The sequence below is a fragment of the Rousettus aegyptiacus genome, unplaced genomic scaffold (genome assembly GCF_014176215.1).
Source record: "Rousettus aegyptiacus isolate mRouAeg1 unplaced genomic scaffold, mRouAeg1.p scaffold_m13_p_7, whole genome shotgun sequence".
Taxonomy (NCBI): Eukaryota; Metazoa; Chordata; class Mammalia; order Chiroptera; family Pteropodidae; genus Rousettus; species Rousettus aegyptiacus.
The window spans coordinates 57,409,201-57,427,941 of NW_023416310.1; the positions used below are offsets into that span (position 1 = coordinate 57,409,201).

At 37.5% G+C, this 18,741-nt stretch overlaps 1 protein-coding gene across 4 annotated transcripts in view; it reads left to right on the forward strand.

Moving 5' to 3' along the window:
* KDM3A (lysine demethylase 3A) overlaps positions 1–18,741 on the forward strand; it is a 54,486-nt gene that overhangs the window by 24,363 nt on the left and 11,382 nt on the right. For all 4 annotated transcript variants that reach the window (XM_016136462.2, XM_016136482.2, XM_016136467.2 and 1 more), the window contains exons 12-21: positions 3,913–4,127; positions 6,889–7,041; positions 7,180–7,275; positions 7,671–7,798; positions 9,247–9,442; positions 10,680–10,852; positions 11,263–11,499; positions 12,770–12,941; positions 15,465–15,552; positions 16,229–16,359. In XM_016136462.2, coding sequence (XP_015991948.2) covers positions 3,913–4,127; positions 6,889–7,041; positions 7,180–7,275; positions 7,671–7,798; positions 9,247–9,442; positions 10,680–10,852; positions 11,263–11,499; positions 12,770–12,941; positions 15,465–15,552; positions 16,229–16,359 — 1,589 coding nt within the window. The remainder of the gene's footprint in view (positions 1–3,912; positions 4,128–6,888; positions 7,042–7,179; positions 7,276–7,670; positions 7,799–9,246; positions 9,443–10,679; positions 10,853–11,262; positions 11,500–12,769; positions 12,942–15,464; positions 15,553–16,228; positions 16,360–18,741) is intronic.

Consider the following 18,741-nt stretch of genomic DNA (forward strand, 5'->3'; position numbering starts at 1 on the left):
TCTCTAGTTTGGGAATCTAGACCATGTTGTTTATTATGTCCTTCATGTTTTCCCTTTTAATTTTTTTAAAGCAAAACTTACAAATACAAACTTTTCTTTCTGAAAGTAACACATAGAATAATGCTGAAAGTTCTGGAAAACCACTACAAATAACGACTGTGTATTTTAGTGTTTATATAGTTGTAAAATATATACAAGCATACCTAGTTGGTGTATTATACAGGCATACTCATTTTATTGTGCTCCGCAGATAATGCATTTTTTTACAAATTGAAGATTCGTGACAACCCTGTGTCAAACTAGTCTTTTGGCGCCATTTTTCCAACAGGCTCAGATGATGATTTGCATTTTTTATCAATAAAGTATTTTTTAATTAAGGTATTGCTCTTTTTTTAGAGAAAATGCTATTGCATACTTAATAGTCATAACTTATATAAACACATAATATATAATATGAACATAACTTTTGTATACACTGGAAAACCAAAATATTTGTGTGACTTGTTTTATTGTGATGCTCGCTTTATTGTGGTGGTCTGGAATTGAACCTGCAATATCTCCAAGGTATGCTTGTATATACTGTACTCAATCTTACTTTCCCAAATACTTTCCCAGTACATGATAGGAACCACTTGGTCATGTTAGCATTTTTCTGCAAGTACTTTTCATAACTATGTAAGAACCTGTATTAACATTGTTTGATAATTTACTTAACCAATTCTCTTGCTGGTGTTAAGATTATTTTGTATTTTTTGCCACTAAAAATAATGTCAGAATGATCATCTCCTTGTCCATGTCTCTGATTATTTACTTTGGAAGGAATACTGAAAGTGGCAATACCGGGTTAGAAGATGTGCATGTTTTTAACCCATTTCCCATATGCCCTAAGATACTTGCTGGTAGTGCTTGTGGTTGCAACATTGACCCCAAGATAACGCACGGATTACAGTCCTAACCTTACCCCCAAAGTTGCCCATGAAATATCTTGCTTTTATTATTATTTTGCATCTCTCTAGTGTATGGGTAGTCTTTGGAAACAAATGACATAATTTTATTTATAGCATTCTGTTTTTAGTAGTGGTTTTTTCATTTACAAAATAACAGTAATTCTCAATGGCTGAAAATGTCAAATCCTAGAAAATGGAGCATTCCTGTGCATGATGTTTAACATCATTTTCAAAGAGTTGTTAGCCAAAGATTCATTGGATGAATTGGATTTATGTATACATTTCTTTTACATTCGGATTGGAGACAAGTTCTGTTTAGAAATGACTCCAAGAACAGTTTTTATATTTTATTTTCACATTGAAAACCAGTGAGATTTACTTCAGCCTCAAAGACCGTGTTTATGTAAAATTAAATTAACACTGGCATTGAGCTGCACTTTTTTCTTTCTAAACAAGAAATGGGTTAAGGCTTTGATGCACATGTTCTGTCGTATTCCCCTGCAGGAGGAGGGTTGTATCTTTGCCTGCTGGCAGGGTTCGAGCATTCCTGTCTCTGTGTACCTTTGCCAGCAAAAAGAAGCAAATCTTTTTTAAAAATCTTTTCCAACTTTATAGACATATTTTCATCTTTATATTGTATTTTTTAAAAGCCAAATTAATTTTTCTTAATTTCTTGATCTTCAGTGAAGAAAGGCAGTCCTTCCTTCCTTCCTTCCTTCCTTTCCTTTCTTTTCCCTTCCTTTCTTCCTTCCTTCCTCCCTCCCTTCCTCCCTCCCCCCCTTTCTTTCTTTTCTTTCTTTCTGATATATAAATGAGCAGTGTTGTTCTCATATAATTAGGTGAACTTTAGATATGATTCACTTTCTCAGAAATCTAGATACTTTCAGGTTTAGCTAGTTCTCATTATAAACAGCAGTGTTGACTTTAATTTCTTCCTATTTCCTTCTCCCTTTTAGTTTTATCAAGATTATAGATTACTTATAAACTGAATTAAATGCATAATTTTTTTAGATAATTATACTTGTGCTGGTAACTTTCAAATTCAGGCTTAGTTAATGAACTAGGTTTTTTTAGATAGTAATTTACCCCATTCATTCCTGAGTAAATTGCAGAAGCACCATGATAAAATATGTATGTAGCATTTAGAGCTGTGATAATTACTAACATGTTAACATACACATGTATTAATGTATATTCTGAGTAACACCTGGCTCAGTGAAAGTTCTCAATAAAGGTTCTCTATTCTATTCTCTGGAAGAAATTTTTTTTTAATACAGGTAAATGTGTTAGGGTGTATCTGCATTTGTGGGTACTTAACGTATATTTTTAAGAAAGCATAAAATGGGTATGCTTTGAACGACATCTATGTATTCTTATTATAGACTCAATTTCATGTCTTGGCTCTTCTGTTGTCAAAGGTGTAACTGGATTTCATGAAATACTGGTTTGAGTGTAAGTTGTAGAGCATTTTAAGAAGGGGATAATTTTTTCTTTATTTTGAATATTATTAGAGCCTTTTTAAATGACTGTTTTGTAGCTATCTAAAAATCATTGATTTTATGACTTAGCTGTTTTCTCATTTTTGGCGTCTTCGAAGGGGAAAGTGCCTTTCCTTAATGTTGCATGGTAGAAGCCAGTCTAGTAGAAACTAGAACACTCACTTTTTTGTTTAAAACAGTGCTTTCCCTCCCCACCCCTCAATGTTTAGTGAAGAATGACGCTGTCATTAGCTTCCTCTTCAGATTTCTCATTAAATTCTCTTGCAGATGAAATAGGAGGGGGTAAGTTCTCAATGGTAAAGTTCAATGGCCAGGTCCTGTTTGTCATCACCTTCCCCTTTGAAATGGTTTTTAGATTGAATTTTTAATATTATGACTATCTGTAATTTTGGCTAGCAATTAAAAACTTAAATCTCTCCTTTGGCTACTTAAAACAAATTTGCGTATTATGCAACTTTCCGTGTCTTTTCACTTCATTCTATGCTTTTCTGGACAGACAGTTTTTCTAAAATAGAACTTTATGTGTGTCTCATAGGTGCAAAAGAGTTTCAGTAACTGCTCAGTGACTCGCGAAGAAATCAAATCCCTGCATTTTTCTTGTTTTTGTATGAAATATTGCTTCCTCGCCATGCTTTCTCTTCCCTAATGACTACCTTTTTTTTTTTTTGCAAGGTCAAGCTTAATTACTATCTCTACCATGAAGACTTCTTTATATTAGCCCCACAAACCTCATAGTCAACACTTCCTTCTCTGGCGCCTGTAAAATTTAATGATGGTGGTACCTATCGTATCCTACTTCACTATGTGCTTAATGTGCACTCCTGTGTCTCCAACTATATTGACATATAATGTTGTGTTTAAATTAAAAACAAATACATAGCTTAGAAAACACATTCAGGTGTCAAAAATATTGAAGGAGAATACTGAGCAAGTATTCTGCCTTTTACTCCACCTTTTTAGATACTGACGCCCATTTTAACACTGCCTGTCATTCTAGAAGCTTGCACTGTAATTTGAAGGATTCATATTGGTGCTAAATACCTTATGGATCTATGTGGTCACAGCTTCAGTGACTGTCCAGGGTTAGCCTTCCCTTGTGGAGCGTATTTCTTGAAGCAGTAGTCGTATTCAGATCTGATCAAATTATCACCTTCTGTTTATTGTTTTACTTCTGTGGTGACTTGTGATTGTCCTAGCTGTTGAGCCCCATGTCTGGTGGTTCAATAGCTGTTTCTGGAGGTGGTATGATTAGATCGTGGTTTGAATGCAAATCACCCCCTCTCTGGTCTTTTGAAAACTTCGTCTTTCTACTGATGTTGCCAAATAACAGTTGGTTGTAATTAGCCATGGAGATTATAGAGAACTGTGAAGGAATCTGTTGATTTAAATAGCATTTAAGGAGAAACTACAGGTTGTAAATTAATTCTATGTATGTAACGTACTTTTTTCCCCTCCACTTCCTCTAGGTTACAGTTCAATAAGCATGGTGTGTTGCGGGTAGAAGGCTTCTTAACACCAAATAAGTATGACAGTGAAGCAATTGGCTTATGGTTGCCTTTAGCCAAAAACATTGTGGGGACTGATCTGGACACAGCAAAATATATTCTGGCCAACATTGGAGACCACTTCTGTCAAATGGTGATTTCTGAAAAGGAAGCTATGTCAACTATTGAGCCACACAGTAAGAGCATCTCCTAGGGGGTAGGATTTTTGAGTCCAACTTGATTTTTGTTACTAAATGATAGCTATGTCCTAATTGCATGGGTTTCATTTTCACCCTGAAGTTGAGATGACTTTGTTGTGATGAGGTTGCATTTTTTTTCTTTAGTAAGAGAGTCTACCTATTGGTTGCATCAGTGTCAGTCACCTATCTGTGGGGTTTGTTTTGGGGCAGTTACCAAAGGAGTGGTTGGTTTATTTTAAGACAAAGTTTCAATGACAGTCTTACGGGGCGGGGAGCGTCCAGGAATGAAAATGAAAACAAGCTCAGAAGATGATTCTATTAGAGTCAAGGTTTTAAGGAGATGCTTGCTTGAAGGTTCCAACTGGGTGTGGGCAGATATTGTCAACTCTTACACTGATTTGGCAGCCCAGTGAGCCATAGGGATCAGTGTAGGTAACCTGTTGGAACCTACAGGGTGACATCTCAGGGTATGGCATCTGGGAGGACAGCATACCTCTGTTTATGTGCCTCTGTCAAAGTGAGATACCCAGCTAGAAGCACTAAGGGGCATCTCTTTTAAGTCTCACATTTTCTTCCATCATTTTTTTCCCCCCAAGCAGTTGAAAGTTAAAAGTGAAGCTTTTCCATTCTTCTGATAGATATCTTTTCAGACTACGTAGGCAATACAAGCAGCCTCACATACCAATCTTAAGAATTTTGGTCATAGTTACCAGAAGCTAACTGAAGCTAGCTTAAGCACAAAAATAACTTATTGGATAGGTAGGGGTACTGTTGTATCTTAGAGTCCAAGGAATGAGAACTGTGGCATTCCCAGTTTAGAGCTACTTAGGGCAATGGGGTTGTTTAGCTCCTAGGGCAGCCAAAGTCATGCTGGAGAGAACTGCTTTAGAATCATTCCATTCTGTTGGGTGGCAGATGCTCTAATAAGGTCAGTCTTATTAAAGTTGTTTTTCATATAATTTGTTTAGGATGAATGATACTGGTTTTCTATTTTTGGTAGAGATATACGAAGTTTCTCTATTATATACATTTAAGTAAAAGTAGGTAGAGTTAAAGAAAAATTCTTAAGTAACTGGTCGAGGTGGTAACTGGTCCAAATGATTGGAATTTAGAAAACTTCTTTGAAATATATTAGTAGCTTCATTCCTGAATCAGCAGGGCCATTTTAAACAACTAATGCTTTTTTCTTTGTTGAAGGTGAGTCATCTGAAAAATTTATTTTTTCCAGCCAGAAATAGGCATAATAAGAAACTCTGTCCATGGAGATTTAAATGTGAATTACCATTTTCCTCCTTGCCTTTTCGATTACTCTGTTCCTTTTTATCTCCTCTAACTAGCTGGTCAGTTGGAGAGAGGAGCTCATTTTGAGTGATAATTCAAAGATGCCTACAATGTGTCCCCATTGGGGTTATTCCTCTCATCCTGAGTTTAGGAAGCAAATGTCAACCTTAATACATTTTTATCTGTCTTTGCAATGACAAATAATCATTAAATCGTGGCTGAGAGATCCCGGACTGTTCTCTAATGAAACAGTCTTAATTCAGGTGACCAAGGTGAAGTTCATAAAATCTCATTTGCAAAATACCTTAAAGCTTTGTGTATATGCAGTGAGCTACTGCATTATAATGAAATGGCAGAAGTTCACTCAGCAATTGGATTAATTCTATGCAAACTGAGGTTGGTCATTTGCATTGTGGTCTGAAGAATGAATGAATGGATCACAGACTGGATTAGGAAAAAGATGTTCTCCATTGAATAAGAAGGTGGTATTATTGATCTAGTATTGTTCAGAAGAGAGAGAAAGATAGATCAAAAAAAGTGTTCTGACCAGCCGACATTGGGCTTTTCTGTGACCCAGGGAAATTCCTCCCTGTGCTCATACTCTTTGATCAAAGCTTTCCGATGCCTAATTTGGTCACCTCATCTGGCATTTCTGCGTTAATAGTGCAGAATCCTATGGCCTGCCCAGTCCTGGAAGGGTGTTCTCTCCAGTTATCAGGGCATGGCCCCTAGAATGGAAAATGCTGCTTGATAGAATTCTGAACTATGCCTTAAATCCGTTGGATATTTGGTCAGTGTCAGTCACCTCTGGGTGTACCTGCATCGCTTCTGGCACTGACAAAATAAGTTCTTAAATTTGGCCCATGAAGGAGCCAACTCTGGACTGTTGTGACCCCACTGGGTTAATGTGCTGCTGCCTCCCAGTTCCCTAAGGGCCCTGAGGTTTTTAACTGGCATTCTGAGTGCATTCAGGGCATCCGTGGATAACCAAATGTTGGATGTATGTATCTGGGTCCATTTTTTTTCCTTTGGAGAAAAAACATAGTCCACGCTGCCTTCAGACTCTTAAAGGGGCTCCCGACCCTAAAGATGAAGAACCACTGCCGTGTGATATCCACTTCTGAACTCCAGAATAACCAATCACTGCTGCTTTTTTCATTGATTTAGCCAGCGGTACTTATTAAGTATGCACCTGCAATGTACAGCGCTTCTTAGGGGGAGTGGGAGAGGTGGAGGAGCAGGCACAGCCTAAGCAAGGATTCTGATGTATCTCTAGAGGGGGGTAAAACTGCACTTGACTGTTTACAGTGTGAAGAGGCCTGATGGTGGAGTGGATTTAAGGTGGGCTTTGGAATGTGAACAGAGTTAATGGGCATTCCTGTCAGAGGGAGGAATAACATCAGCTCCCCTCTCCCTACACATTTTATTCCAGAAGCCCTCTCCTTCCCAAGACTAAGTGATTTATTGATTTTTGTAGGACAGGTTGCTTGGAAGCGAGCTGTCAAAGGTGTTCGTGAAATGTGCGATGTGTGTGACACTACCATCTTCAACCTGCACTGGGTGTGTCCTCGGTGTGGATTTGGAGTGTGTGTGGATTGCTACCGAATGAAGAGGAAAAATTGCCAACAGGGTGAGAACTGATTTGATTTTGCTCTAGGATCCCTATACACTTAAATTAAGCCTTTTGTTGTTTTGTGGTTGATGGATTCCTGAATTATTTAGGAACAGAGTTTATGAAGAACAGGTACTACAAATCAGTTATTTGCAGGTGCTGCCTACAAGACTTTCTCTTGGATAAGATGTGTGAAGAGTCAGATACACGAACCAGAGAACTTGATGCCAACACAGATTATTCCTGGAAAAGGTATTTCACGTAGTGCAATGATTTTCGTTACCCCTTGTTTTGGTTAGCTCAAAGGGGCTGGTAATTAGGCTTTACTTTGGATAATATAATTACTTGCTAACCTTATTTTAATGTGTACCATAAATTGTCCAGAAATGTATTAAATAATGCCTCCAAAACTTTTTGATTAAGGTCTTGTAAATAGTTTTGTGGAAGGACAGAAATGGTGCATTTGGAGAAAGACATACTTGGCAGGATGAAAAGGAGACTGTGTGAGGACCATGTTGCTAAAAAATAATTTTGTTAGAAATGTCAGTTTCTGCTTTGCAGTGTTGAGGTTGAAAATACCTAATATCCTTGTTCAGATGTTTGTCTCTGCCTTTTTTTTTTTTTTTTTTTTTTTTTTTTTTTTTTAGCTCTCTATGATGTCGGAGACATTGTTCATTCTGTAAGAGCAAAATGGGGAATAAAGGCAAATTGTCCCTGTTCTAACAGACAATTCAAGCTCTTTTCGAAGCCAGTCTCAAAGGAAGACATAAAACAGGTATTGCTGTTTATACTTAGATTCACCATCCTTCTGATTGTCGTCTGCCTGCTTTCAAAACGCTCACATTTCTGTAGTATATTCGAAAGAAACGTGGGGATAGCTGTCGGTGGAAGGAGAATTCATATGTTTCACTTGACACTTGGTAGACCCATTCTCATGTTTCACATTACTTTTGTGGTCTTCATATGTACCATTTCTAGTAGGATTTTAATTTTTGTTTCTTGGAAAAGCAAAAACCTTTTTTGTTAAAGTCTTCTTAATAAGTTGCTGTCAAAGTTTTTAAAAATTTCTTATGTTTGCAGAGTTAAAATTCCAATAAGCTTTAAAATTTTTGAAATTACTAAAGTATGTTTTAACTTATAATGTATATATGAAGAGTTAAAGGAAACGATATTGAAATGAATCTTTATGTACCATCACTCAACATAAAAAAAATATACATTTCCTTGGTGCTCATGATCTTCCTGGAGACATCCCCTTCATCTCCATCACATCTACCCCCCATGTCTCCGCACCCCACTAATCATTTTTCCACATGGTGTTTAATAATCAGATTTTTTTTTTTTACATTTACATAAAGCTGTGGTGTCAAAGGCAGCATGGGTAGAAGAATTGGGATTTTTGGAGTGAGAACTAAATTTGCATTCTTTTTCTGCCACTTTCTAGTTGCATAGGTTTGGCTCAAATGAACTGATTTATGTGTGTTTCAGCTTCCTTGTCAGTAATAGAGGAATAGTGAACCATACTGATAATTGGGCAGCACAGAATAACATCACATGTAAAGGGAGGGCTGGGACCACAACAGGAATTTGACTATCCTTTCCTTCTTAATGTGTGTATAAACTGACCAGCTGAGGTGTCAAGGCACTTTTTAAAGTAACAGATAAGTGTTTTTCCATTATTTTTCCCATTCAACTTCTTTTAAGAGATGTTCATCACATTTCAAGTTTACTCCACCGTGCTCAATCAAAAGCATTTTTTTTTTTTTCTGAACAGTTTCCTTCTGAAATCACAGCTGTACCTTTCCTACCCCACCTCATTTATTTATTCATTCAGCAACTCTGTTTTGAGTGCTCATTCTGGATACTGGTGTGAGTTCACAGGGGAGATAGGCACAAAATGGTCATTTTAAAGCTACATGGTAAATGGAGCGATAGGGATATGTTGGAGCGTGGATGGGTGATAAAGGGGCGGAGGGGATAGTACTTAACTGTATTTAAACACTGAACATATCTTATGTTTTCACTAGTAATATATAGAAGCTAAAAAATCTCTCCTACTTTATAGTTCTCTATTGAAAGCTTACTTCAGTCATGGTGATATCCAGGGCTATTAGTTGGTTTTATTTTGGATATTTATCTCTTACTGGTGACCTATTAGGGGAGAAGGTAAGAAAAGGGAAATGTAATTTTTCAGCTTGTGTAAAATTCTTCTTTTATACGCAGACTTCCTTAGCTGGAGAAAAACCAACTCTTGGTACTGTGCTCCAGCAGAATCCCTCAGTGCTGGAGCCGATGGCTGTGGGTGGAGGCACTGCCTCCAAGGCATCCAGCAGCATAAAGCCTCCCTGTCCAGCCAGCACATCTCCTTTAAACTGGCTGGCAGACCTGACCTGTGGGAATGTTAACAAAGAAAACAAAGGTGAGCATTTCCTGCTTTCCTCTGGGTTCCTGGGAATTTCAGTCCATTTGCGGAGGGACTTGGCAACCTCAGTTGCTGTGAAAACAGTGTGGTTAGAAGTCATGTAGAATGGAAAGTGGTTCCTGTAGTCACCCTGAGACCTGATACAAATGTATGTTTTCAACATGAAACACCATGGAGGAGAACTTTTGTTGATGATAGAACTCTAGGTAAGGTTGAGATGGAGATTTTTTTTTTTTTTTTTTTGCCTTTATCCTTACCCTATGTATGGTTCATGTTTCATCTAAATTGGAATGTTCTGGCCTCAGTTTTATTTTTCTCATCTGTGCTGTTGTCTCAGGATGCTAGATGATAATATAAAGAACATAGCCTTTAGAATCAGATAGTTAGATTAGAATTTACATGATTCTGGGTGTTAAAAGAAAGAGCAATTGCAGATCAGTTTCTTTTATGCAAACATCTTAAAATTTAACACTCTACATAAAGGAATTATACAGCAAGAACAAGAGCTTCAGAAATGCCAGTATAGTTTAGCATTAAAATTTTTTTAGTATGTGTGCTGCTGAAACGAGCACTAGCATTCAGAAAGTAGGAGAAAAATCATATGCTGAGACACAGAAAAGTAGATTTAATACCTATTCATAATTTTTTAAAAACCTTAAATAAGGAACAGAAAGGAATATCGTTAATATAGAGAGTTTCTACAATAAAACTGCAAACATCATAAATGATAGAATTTTTTAAATTGGTTACATTTTTTTTTTGCTATTTCTCTGTGCATTCAGGAAAGAGACAAGCATACTTGCTATCAGTATTAAACATTGTACTGAAAGTCCTGTATTAGAGTTGGAAAGAAAGAGATAAAGCTGTTGATATTTGTAGGTAATCTGGTTATTCATGTGAAAACTCCCCCAAAAATCTATATTTTATAAACATCTATCAAAGTTGCTAGTTACAGTGTTAATTTACAAAAATCAATTGTATTTTATATACCAGAAACAAATAGAAAACAGAAGTTTGAAAGACCATTTACCCTAGTATCGGCTTGAATAGTAGATATTTGCTTTATATACCAGTTGGAAATTTTGTCTAAATCAATGTCATTGGTATTTATGCTGTTTTTCAGTTCTAGTAAATGAAAACCAAGTTCCAAAGTAATTCTGTTAATAGAAGACTAGGAGGGGATTTGTCTTTTAGAATGCTTTTCCATCTGTATCTTTTTTGGTTTTGTTTTTAGAAAAACAACCAGTGATGCCAATTTTAAAGAATGAAATCAAATGCCTTCCACCCCTACCCCCTTTGAGCAAATCCAGCACAGTCCTCCATACCTTTAACAGCACAATTTTGACACCTGTAAGCAACAACAATTCCGGTTTCCTCCGAAATCTTTTGAATTCCTCTGCGGGAAAGGTATGCATTTGTTGTATTGTTTCTATTCTGCTTAGTAAAGGTGAATACAGGCAGAACAGGAAGAGACTAGAGAAATTGAGACAGAAAGTAGAAAGAGAGATATGAAACTTAGTTTTTCCTTCCTGGGTACAGAAGGCTGTGTCATTGACAGGTGGGCTTCATGGTATTTTTGTACTGGGCTGGGCCATTTTCTATTGTTACATTTTTTCTTGTACCTGCTTCCATTGGTTGTGATGTCAAGGGGGGAAGGTGGCTTACCCTTTGTCCTAGGGTCCCAGACCTTACCTTACTTGGGGTCCTGGCTTGGACTCTCCTGGATATGTAATGTGTTCTTGTCCTACCATTATAGGAATGAGTTTTTGATGGTAGGGAATGACATATATAAGATTTCTGTTTTTTCTCAAATTCAGACAGAAAATGGACTCAAGAATACACCAAAAATCCTTGATGACATCTTTGCCTCTTTGGTGCAAAATAAGACGTCTTCTGATTTATCTAAGAGGCCTCAAGGACTGACGATCAAGCCCAGCATTCTGGGCTTTGACACGCCTCACTACTGGCTGTGTGACAATCGCTTGCTGTGCCTGCAAGATCCTAACAACAAGAGCAACTGGAACGTGTTTAGGGAATGCTGGAAACAAGGGCAGGTGAGAGGGTCCTCTGCTCTTCCAGTCTCGTTCAGATCCCCCTTCTCAGTACCTTTGGCAGACTCTGACAACCTCACCCGTCCTTCCCTGCATCCTCAGTTATAACTGGTATATACTTTATCTCCTATTTTTATACTTTACAGTTTAAGGTGAATAGAATTAAGGCAGAGTGTGGCTGTGAGTCTTATTTTTTTCAGCAGACATTCCTAAGCTAGCTTTTCTAATGAGGTTTTGACTGCTTCTGACCAGTCGTCATCATTGGATTTTTGATGAGAGAGCATTTTAGACTCTGATTTTTGCATGACACATCTCAATATGGGAAGTGGGGTATAACTAGGATGCTGATGGGATTGGGAGCAGGACAAAATATGATAATTAATCATGCGTCCCTCTTCCATGAATTAAAGCCTTAAACTGAAGGAAGTTTGAGATGGGCGAGGTGTCATCTTGGAATCGGTGTGTAGTTTCCCAAGGGGCCTGCTTTATAGGGCAGTGTTGTTCTGTCTTAAATTTTGGTTAATAGTGAAAGAGAAGTAGACCTCCTCTGCTTTCTTGTTTTGGTTTTTGTTTTCTGAATCTTTGGCTTCTCTTCTGAGCCAAATGGAGTCCTTACTAAAGGAACACTGCTCTTGGACAAGGCTAGGACTTGGGGACTTGCCACACAGAAAAATGTATGTATTTAACAACAACAACAAAAAAAAATGTAAAATTTTTTTCAGCCCTGTGTACTAACTAAAATTTACTCATGACAATGACTGAATACAGACCACCAGCATACATAACAATGTTTAAAAATTATTGAGCCCATTACCAGTATTTCAGTCAGGCTGTTTCACATAAAGATCAGGATTTCTGGCTTATCATAGATAATCGAAGGACTTGGCAAACTCAGGTCCATACAACAGGCTAGAGGCCAGTGGCAGTGCCCTGTTCGTCAGGACTCTCCTGCTGGCCTGTCTTTCCTTCACATATCCTGCCTGACCCTGAGCCTTGTCACTGGTATTCTGTGGATAATGGGATCTGAGTCAGAAGGTATGATCCTTGCTCCTAGAATCTTACTAATGTAGTTGGAGAGCCAAGGGTGTCTAACAAATGAGTGCTGAAGACACAAGGAATGCTACAGGGGCTTGGAGGACTAAGCTGGCACTTTGGGATCTAAGACAGGACAACCCACAGGGAAACAAACCAGGAGCTGTTTGAATAGGGGCTGCTGCGGGTGTGAGGACAGAGCTGGGGGAGTTCAAACTAAAGTCTTTGTTCTTTTCTTTAGCCAGTGATGGTGTCAGGAGTGCATCACAAATTAAACACTGAACTTTGGAAACCTGAATCCTTCAGGAAAGAGTTTGGAAGTCAGGAAGTTGACCTAGTTAATTGTAGGACAAATGAAATCATCACAGGAGCCACAGTAGGAGACTTCTGGGACGGATTTGAAGATGTTCCAAGTATGTATTAAAGAAAGACCTATTAGAGGGGTGTTGAGAATGTAAAAAGGGGGGCACAAATATCAGGAGTCTGAGACCTTTGGTGGCGATGATGATATTTTCCAGGATTTGGGAGTTTAAAATTAGTATCTGTTTTCTTTCTGTTTACAAAGTTTATGTATTTGAACTGAGACAGATTCACTTTGTAGTTTCTTAGAAAGGTGAGGTTTTGGTCATCTGTTCTTCCGGTGCCTCCATGTCTGTCGTGTGACATGAATGCTGTGCTTCCATTTGTGCCCGGCAGGAGAGGAACACAGAGCCAGGGCTTATGACTCAAGGCTGGTGGTTTTGTGTGTGTGTCACCTTCACGTATCTCTTTTTTTTTTTTTTTTTAATTTTTTTTTATTGTTTAATAAGGTGAGTAGGTCTTCCCTGAAAGGGCCAGGGAATGTGAATTCATTTAACATAGGGTCTCCTGGTCACCGTCTACTTCATCTGGGTGAGAGGGGGGATTGTGACAGTAAGAAGGCCTGTGTGTTTCTGCTGAGGTTTGGCCCTTTCTGTGGACTGGCCAGTCAGCAAACTGTTTCTGAGAAAATGAAGTCCACACCGGACCCTGTGGTTCACATAAGCACAGCCATGGGTCACCGTGCCCCCATCCCAGGTGGAAGGTTTGGCCAGCTCATTCTTAAGGCTCAGTAATTCAAGTAAGCTCATTCATCACTCTCATCCTTTTAAGAATTATTTTCACTTCTTAATCTCTTGCTTCCTTATTCCCTGTTACTCATATTTACAGGTTATGGTCTATACTTTTCAACAAACTTTAAAACAAAGTTATAGCTAACTCTTGTATAAGATGTGATGAGATTTTCCATAGTTAGAAGCTAAGATGGAGTTTCAGATGTAAGATATTTGCCTAGGGATCAATATCTGTAAATGATGAAAGAAGTGGGAAGCAGGACTGGGCAGGAAAAGGAGTTAGCTGCAATGCAGACTCAACAAAGCCTCAGCCAGTGCGACAGGGCGTTCTGGAGCAAGTATTGGCCCTCACTGTTTCAGTTTGGGCTGAAATGGGAAATGTCAGTGCCTTCACCCCCTACCTCCCTAGTCTCTCGATATTGGTGCCCTGAGAAGGGCAGTGACCTGGTGAGGCGGTACTCTGCAGCTGAGGCAGACCCTACAGCTGTGTCTGGGCAGCAAGTGCTTTGAAGAGGATCTCATGGCACAGCAATGACAATGTTCCCCAATGAGACCTAGGTTCAAATCTTGACTCTCAATATGCACTTGCTGTTATATGGGCTTGGCAATTTAATTTTTCTGAGATTTAGACTTCCTCACACCTACAAATGGCTGAGGCAGCCCAGTCAGCTGCAACTTGTCTTCTCCATACTGATGATCCTGCTACATACACCCCCAACATGCCACCCACATTGGAGTGTGGCTGGTGTACTGAACAGATTCTGTACCCTGTGATTTCCTATCTTTGTTGGCTCTTGGAGTGTGTACCTTTTTAAACTCGGTTATGGAACAGTGCGTGGTTGACTGTAAAACATTATACAAATGTTAGTCCTCAAGAATACAAGTTCTGAAGTCAAACCCATGTTCCAGTTCCAATTCTGCTGGACCTTGGGCATCTGTAAATTTCCTCATCCAGAATTGAGACTATTAAATCGTGCTTAATCTCATTGGGATGTTGGGTTTAGTTGTAAGGATTAAATTGTTAAAAACACTTAGCAGAGACGGGAACGCATCAAGAAATGAAATAATGATTGTCATTGCTATTGATCGTAATTATCAATATACCATTTCCAATTAGAGCTCCCTGGTTCTTGGTTCCTTGGCATGACCCATAACAGCTATTAGTTGTAACTGTTATAAGAAAATAGTCCTGACTAAACCCTATGTGTGCTATCCAGAAGATGGGGAGCAAAGAGTGGATCCTGTTGGCCCTAGTTCTCCCTGGATATAACATCAGGTAGTTTAAGTCTTTCTGAGTAAAACAAATCATTTCTGTTTTATGCTAGCCTCAGAAAACTCCTCCCCCTGCCCCCCTAATCCCCACCCCCACCCCATCTCCGAGGCTTCTGATTGTTAAAGTCCTTGCTGTTTTGTTGGGAAGCTGCTCACTTGCTCCAGAACTCTGTATACAAGGAGGAGACTGAGTGAAAGGGACAACTGTCAATATACCACTTATGTATAATGGGTAAAACGGAGTGGCTGAAATCTCAAAGAATGGAGTAGCAGTTTAGTAAGCACCTAAAAAAGACAGAGCCCTGAAACAAATGAGTTAGTGATCTTTATTTTGCCACCCCTTGCTGCCTCCTGGGTATAAATGAATTTCTTAGCACTGTAGAAGAGTGTTAGCAATTGACAGAGGGGAATATTTTTTTAAAAGTAACATTTATATAACTAAGTATTATCAGGTAATAAATATTTTACAGAGATAAATTTGGTTTTCATTGCTAATGTTAATTGGCTATTTATTTTGGTCTGTTTCTGAGTTATGAATAGTAACAATTCAGTTATTCTGGTTATTTTTTTCAGACCGATTGAAAAATGATAAAGAACCAATGGTGTTGAAACTTAAGGACTGGCCACCAGGAGAAGATTTTAGAGATATGATGCCTTCCAGGTAGGGTTATGGATTTTGGAGTAGATGATTCTGTCCTTGACTTTAGTAGAATAAATTCTTTTTTTGAGGGAGTGAGAAAATCTTTTTCAGGGCTATATGGACAGTCTCATAATTTACTGCTGTTAATTTTTCATTCTTACTCTATAGACTTTGGAAGGTGTGTATTTTTAAGTGAGGTGAAGAAGTTACTGACTTTTAGATCTGAGTAATGAAAGTTCCGCACATTTCACCTGCAGTGCTCTGCCAGAGAAGAGGCAGCTCAAATGTTGCAAGCGCTGAATAGGGCGCAGCAGAGGGATTCAGTGGGGTTCAGTGTAGTGATGTCATTGCGTTAGACAACAAGATTGGTAGATTCATTTTCCTGACTTGAACTTAAACCTTAAAAAGGATCCTCAGAAATAATGAATAATACATCCCTGAGTGTCCTTATCTTCAGGAATTTATCGCTCAAATCTTTTGTCTGAAATATTCCATATTGTGTGGTGTAGGAGAGGAAGACGACATCCTTATTTGTAACTACTAAAATTCTAATTTTATTAATTGTTAATGTTAGTTGTCTCAGTCTTCATGAGCACACATATTTTTGTGTATTGCCTTTGTGTAGAAGGAACAACAGATCAGACAATAATGAATTAGAAAGGCAAGCTTATTTTTTAAATTCTTTGTTTTGTGCCAGGTTTGATGATCTGATGGCCAACATTCCACTTCCCGAGTATACACGGAGAGATGGCAAATTGAATTTGGCCTCTAGGCTGCCAAACTACTTCGTTAGGCCAGATCTGGGTCCCAAGATGTATAATGCATACGGTAAGGAAGAAATGGCGAATTTGAAAAATTATAATGGAAATAAAGCAAATCAAAATGTTTGGAAAAACAGATGTTTCAGGAGGGAGATAGGAAAACATCTATAATCCCAACATTTAACACAGCACTAGGCTTCATTTTTTCAGTTCCTTTTATTGCTTGGCCACATATATGTGTATTTCTTTTTCATAGTTGTAGGGCATATGCAGTTTTATTTTTCCCTTTTGTACACTATATTGTAAAATCTATACATGTTTCTTAATAATCCTCAAAACTTTTAGAATTATATTTATTGGGGTAACATTTGGTTAAAAATAAATTTCAGGTGTACAACTTTAATTTTTTTCAATTACAGTTGACAGTCATTAGTTTCAGGTGTACAGCATAGTGGTTAGACATTTTAATTTATAAAGTGATCCACCTGATTAGTCTAGTACACACCTGGCATCATACATAATTATTATAGTAACATTAACTATATTTCCTATGCTGTACTTTATATTCCTGTGACTGTTTTGTAACTACCAATTTGTGCTTCACCTTTTTGACCCAGCCCCTCATACACCCTCCACTCTGGCAATCACTAGTTTATACTCTGTATCTATGATTTTGTTTCTGTTTTCTTTATTTTGTTTTTAGATTCCACATATCAATAAAATCGTATGTATTTTTCTCTCTCTGACTTATTTCACTTAGCATAATATCCTCTAGGTCCATCCATGTGGTTGCAAATGGTAAGATTTCATTGTTTTGTAAGGTTGTATGCCATTATATATCTGTACCACAGTCTTTAGTCATCTATCATGAACATGTAGACTTATCTTGTTTCTGTATCTTGGCTATTGTAAATAATGCTGCAGTGAACATAGGGATGCTTATATCTCTTCGAATGAGTGTTTTGGATGTCTTTGGATAAATACCCAGAAGTAGTATTGCTGAGTCATATGGTAGTTCTGTTTTTAATTGTTTAAGGAACCTCCATACTCTTTTCCATAATGGCTGCACCAATTTGCATCCCACCAACAGTGCTTGAAGGTTCCCTTTTCTCCACATTTTTGTCAGCACTTGTTGTTTGCTAATTTATTAATGATAGTCATTCTGAGAAGTATGAATCTATAACTCATTGTGGTTTTAATTTGCATTTTTTCTTGATGCCTTAGTGACTTTGAACATCTTTCCATATGTCTGTTGGTCATGTGTATGTCTTCTTTGGGGAATAGTCTATTCAGGTCTTCTGCCCATTTTTTAATCATGTTGTTTTTCTTTTTGGTGTTAAATTGTATCAGTTCTTTATAAGGTTTTAGATATTAAGCCTTTACCGGTTATATCATTAGCAAATATTTTTTCCCATTTGGTAGGTTTACTTCTTGTTTTATTGATGATTTCCTTCACTGTGCAAAAACTTTTGAGTTTGATGTAGTGTCATTTATTTATTTATTTTTTCTTTTCTTTGCCCATGGAGACATAGCCAAAAAATATTAGGAGTGATGTCAAAGCATTTACTGCCTATGTTTTCTTCTAGGAATTTTATGAGTTAGGGGTCTTAAATTTAAGTCTTTAATTCAGTTTGAGTTTGTTCTTGTATATGGTGTTAAGAAGGTGGTGATCCAGTTTCATTTTTTTTAATATAACCTGTCTAGTTTTCTCAACACTATTTGTTGAAGAAACGACTGTCTTTACCCTATTGTGTATTCATGCCTCCTTTGTCAAGGATAATTGACCATGTAGGCATGAATTTATTTCTGGACTCTATTCTGGTCCAGTGATCTCTGTGTCCGTCTTTATGTCAGTACCATGCTGTTTTGATTACTATAGCCTTATAATATAGTTTGATATCATGTAGCATGATAACCTCCAACTTTGTTCTTTCTCAAGATTGCTTTGGCTATTCTGGGTCTTTTTTGGTTCCATAAAAATTTTAGGATTATTCTAGTTCTGTGAAAAATACCAGTTCTAATAGTGTTTTTGATGGAATCTAGGATTTCCTATATATTGTATCATGTCATATCTAAATAAGACACTAATTTTACTTCTTATTTCCAATTTGAATGCCTTTTATTTATTTTTCTTAGTTGATTACTGTGGCTAGGACTTCCATTACTATGTTGAATAAAAGTAGTGAAAACGGGCATCCTTGTCTTGTTCATGATCTTAGAGGAAAAGCTTTCATCTTTTCCCCATTGAGTATGATATTGGCTTTGGGTTTGTTATATGTGGCTTTTATTATGTTGCTGTATGTTCCCTGTATTCCCACTTTGCTGAGAGTTTTTATCATAAATGGATGCTGGATTTTGTCAAAAGCTTTTTCTTCATTGATATGATCATACAATTTTTATCCTCCATTTTGTTAATGTGATATATCATGTTAATTGATTTGTGGATATT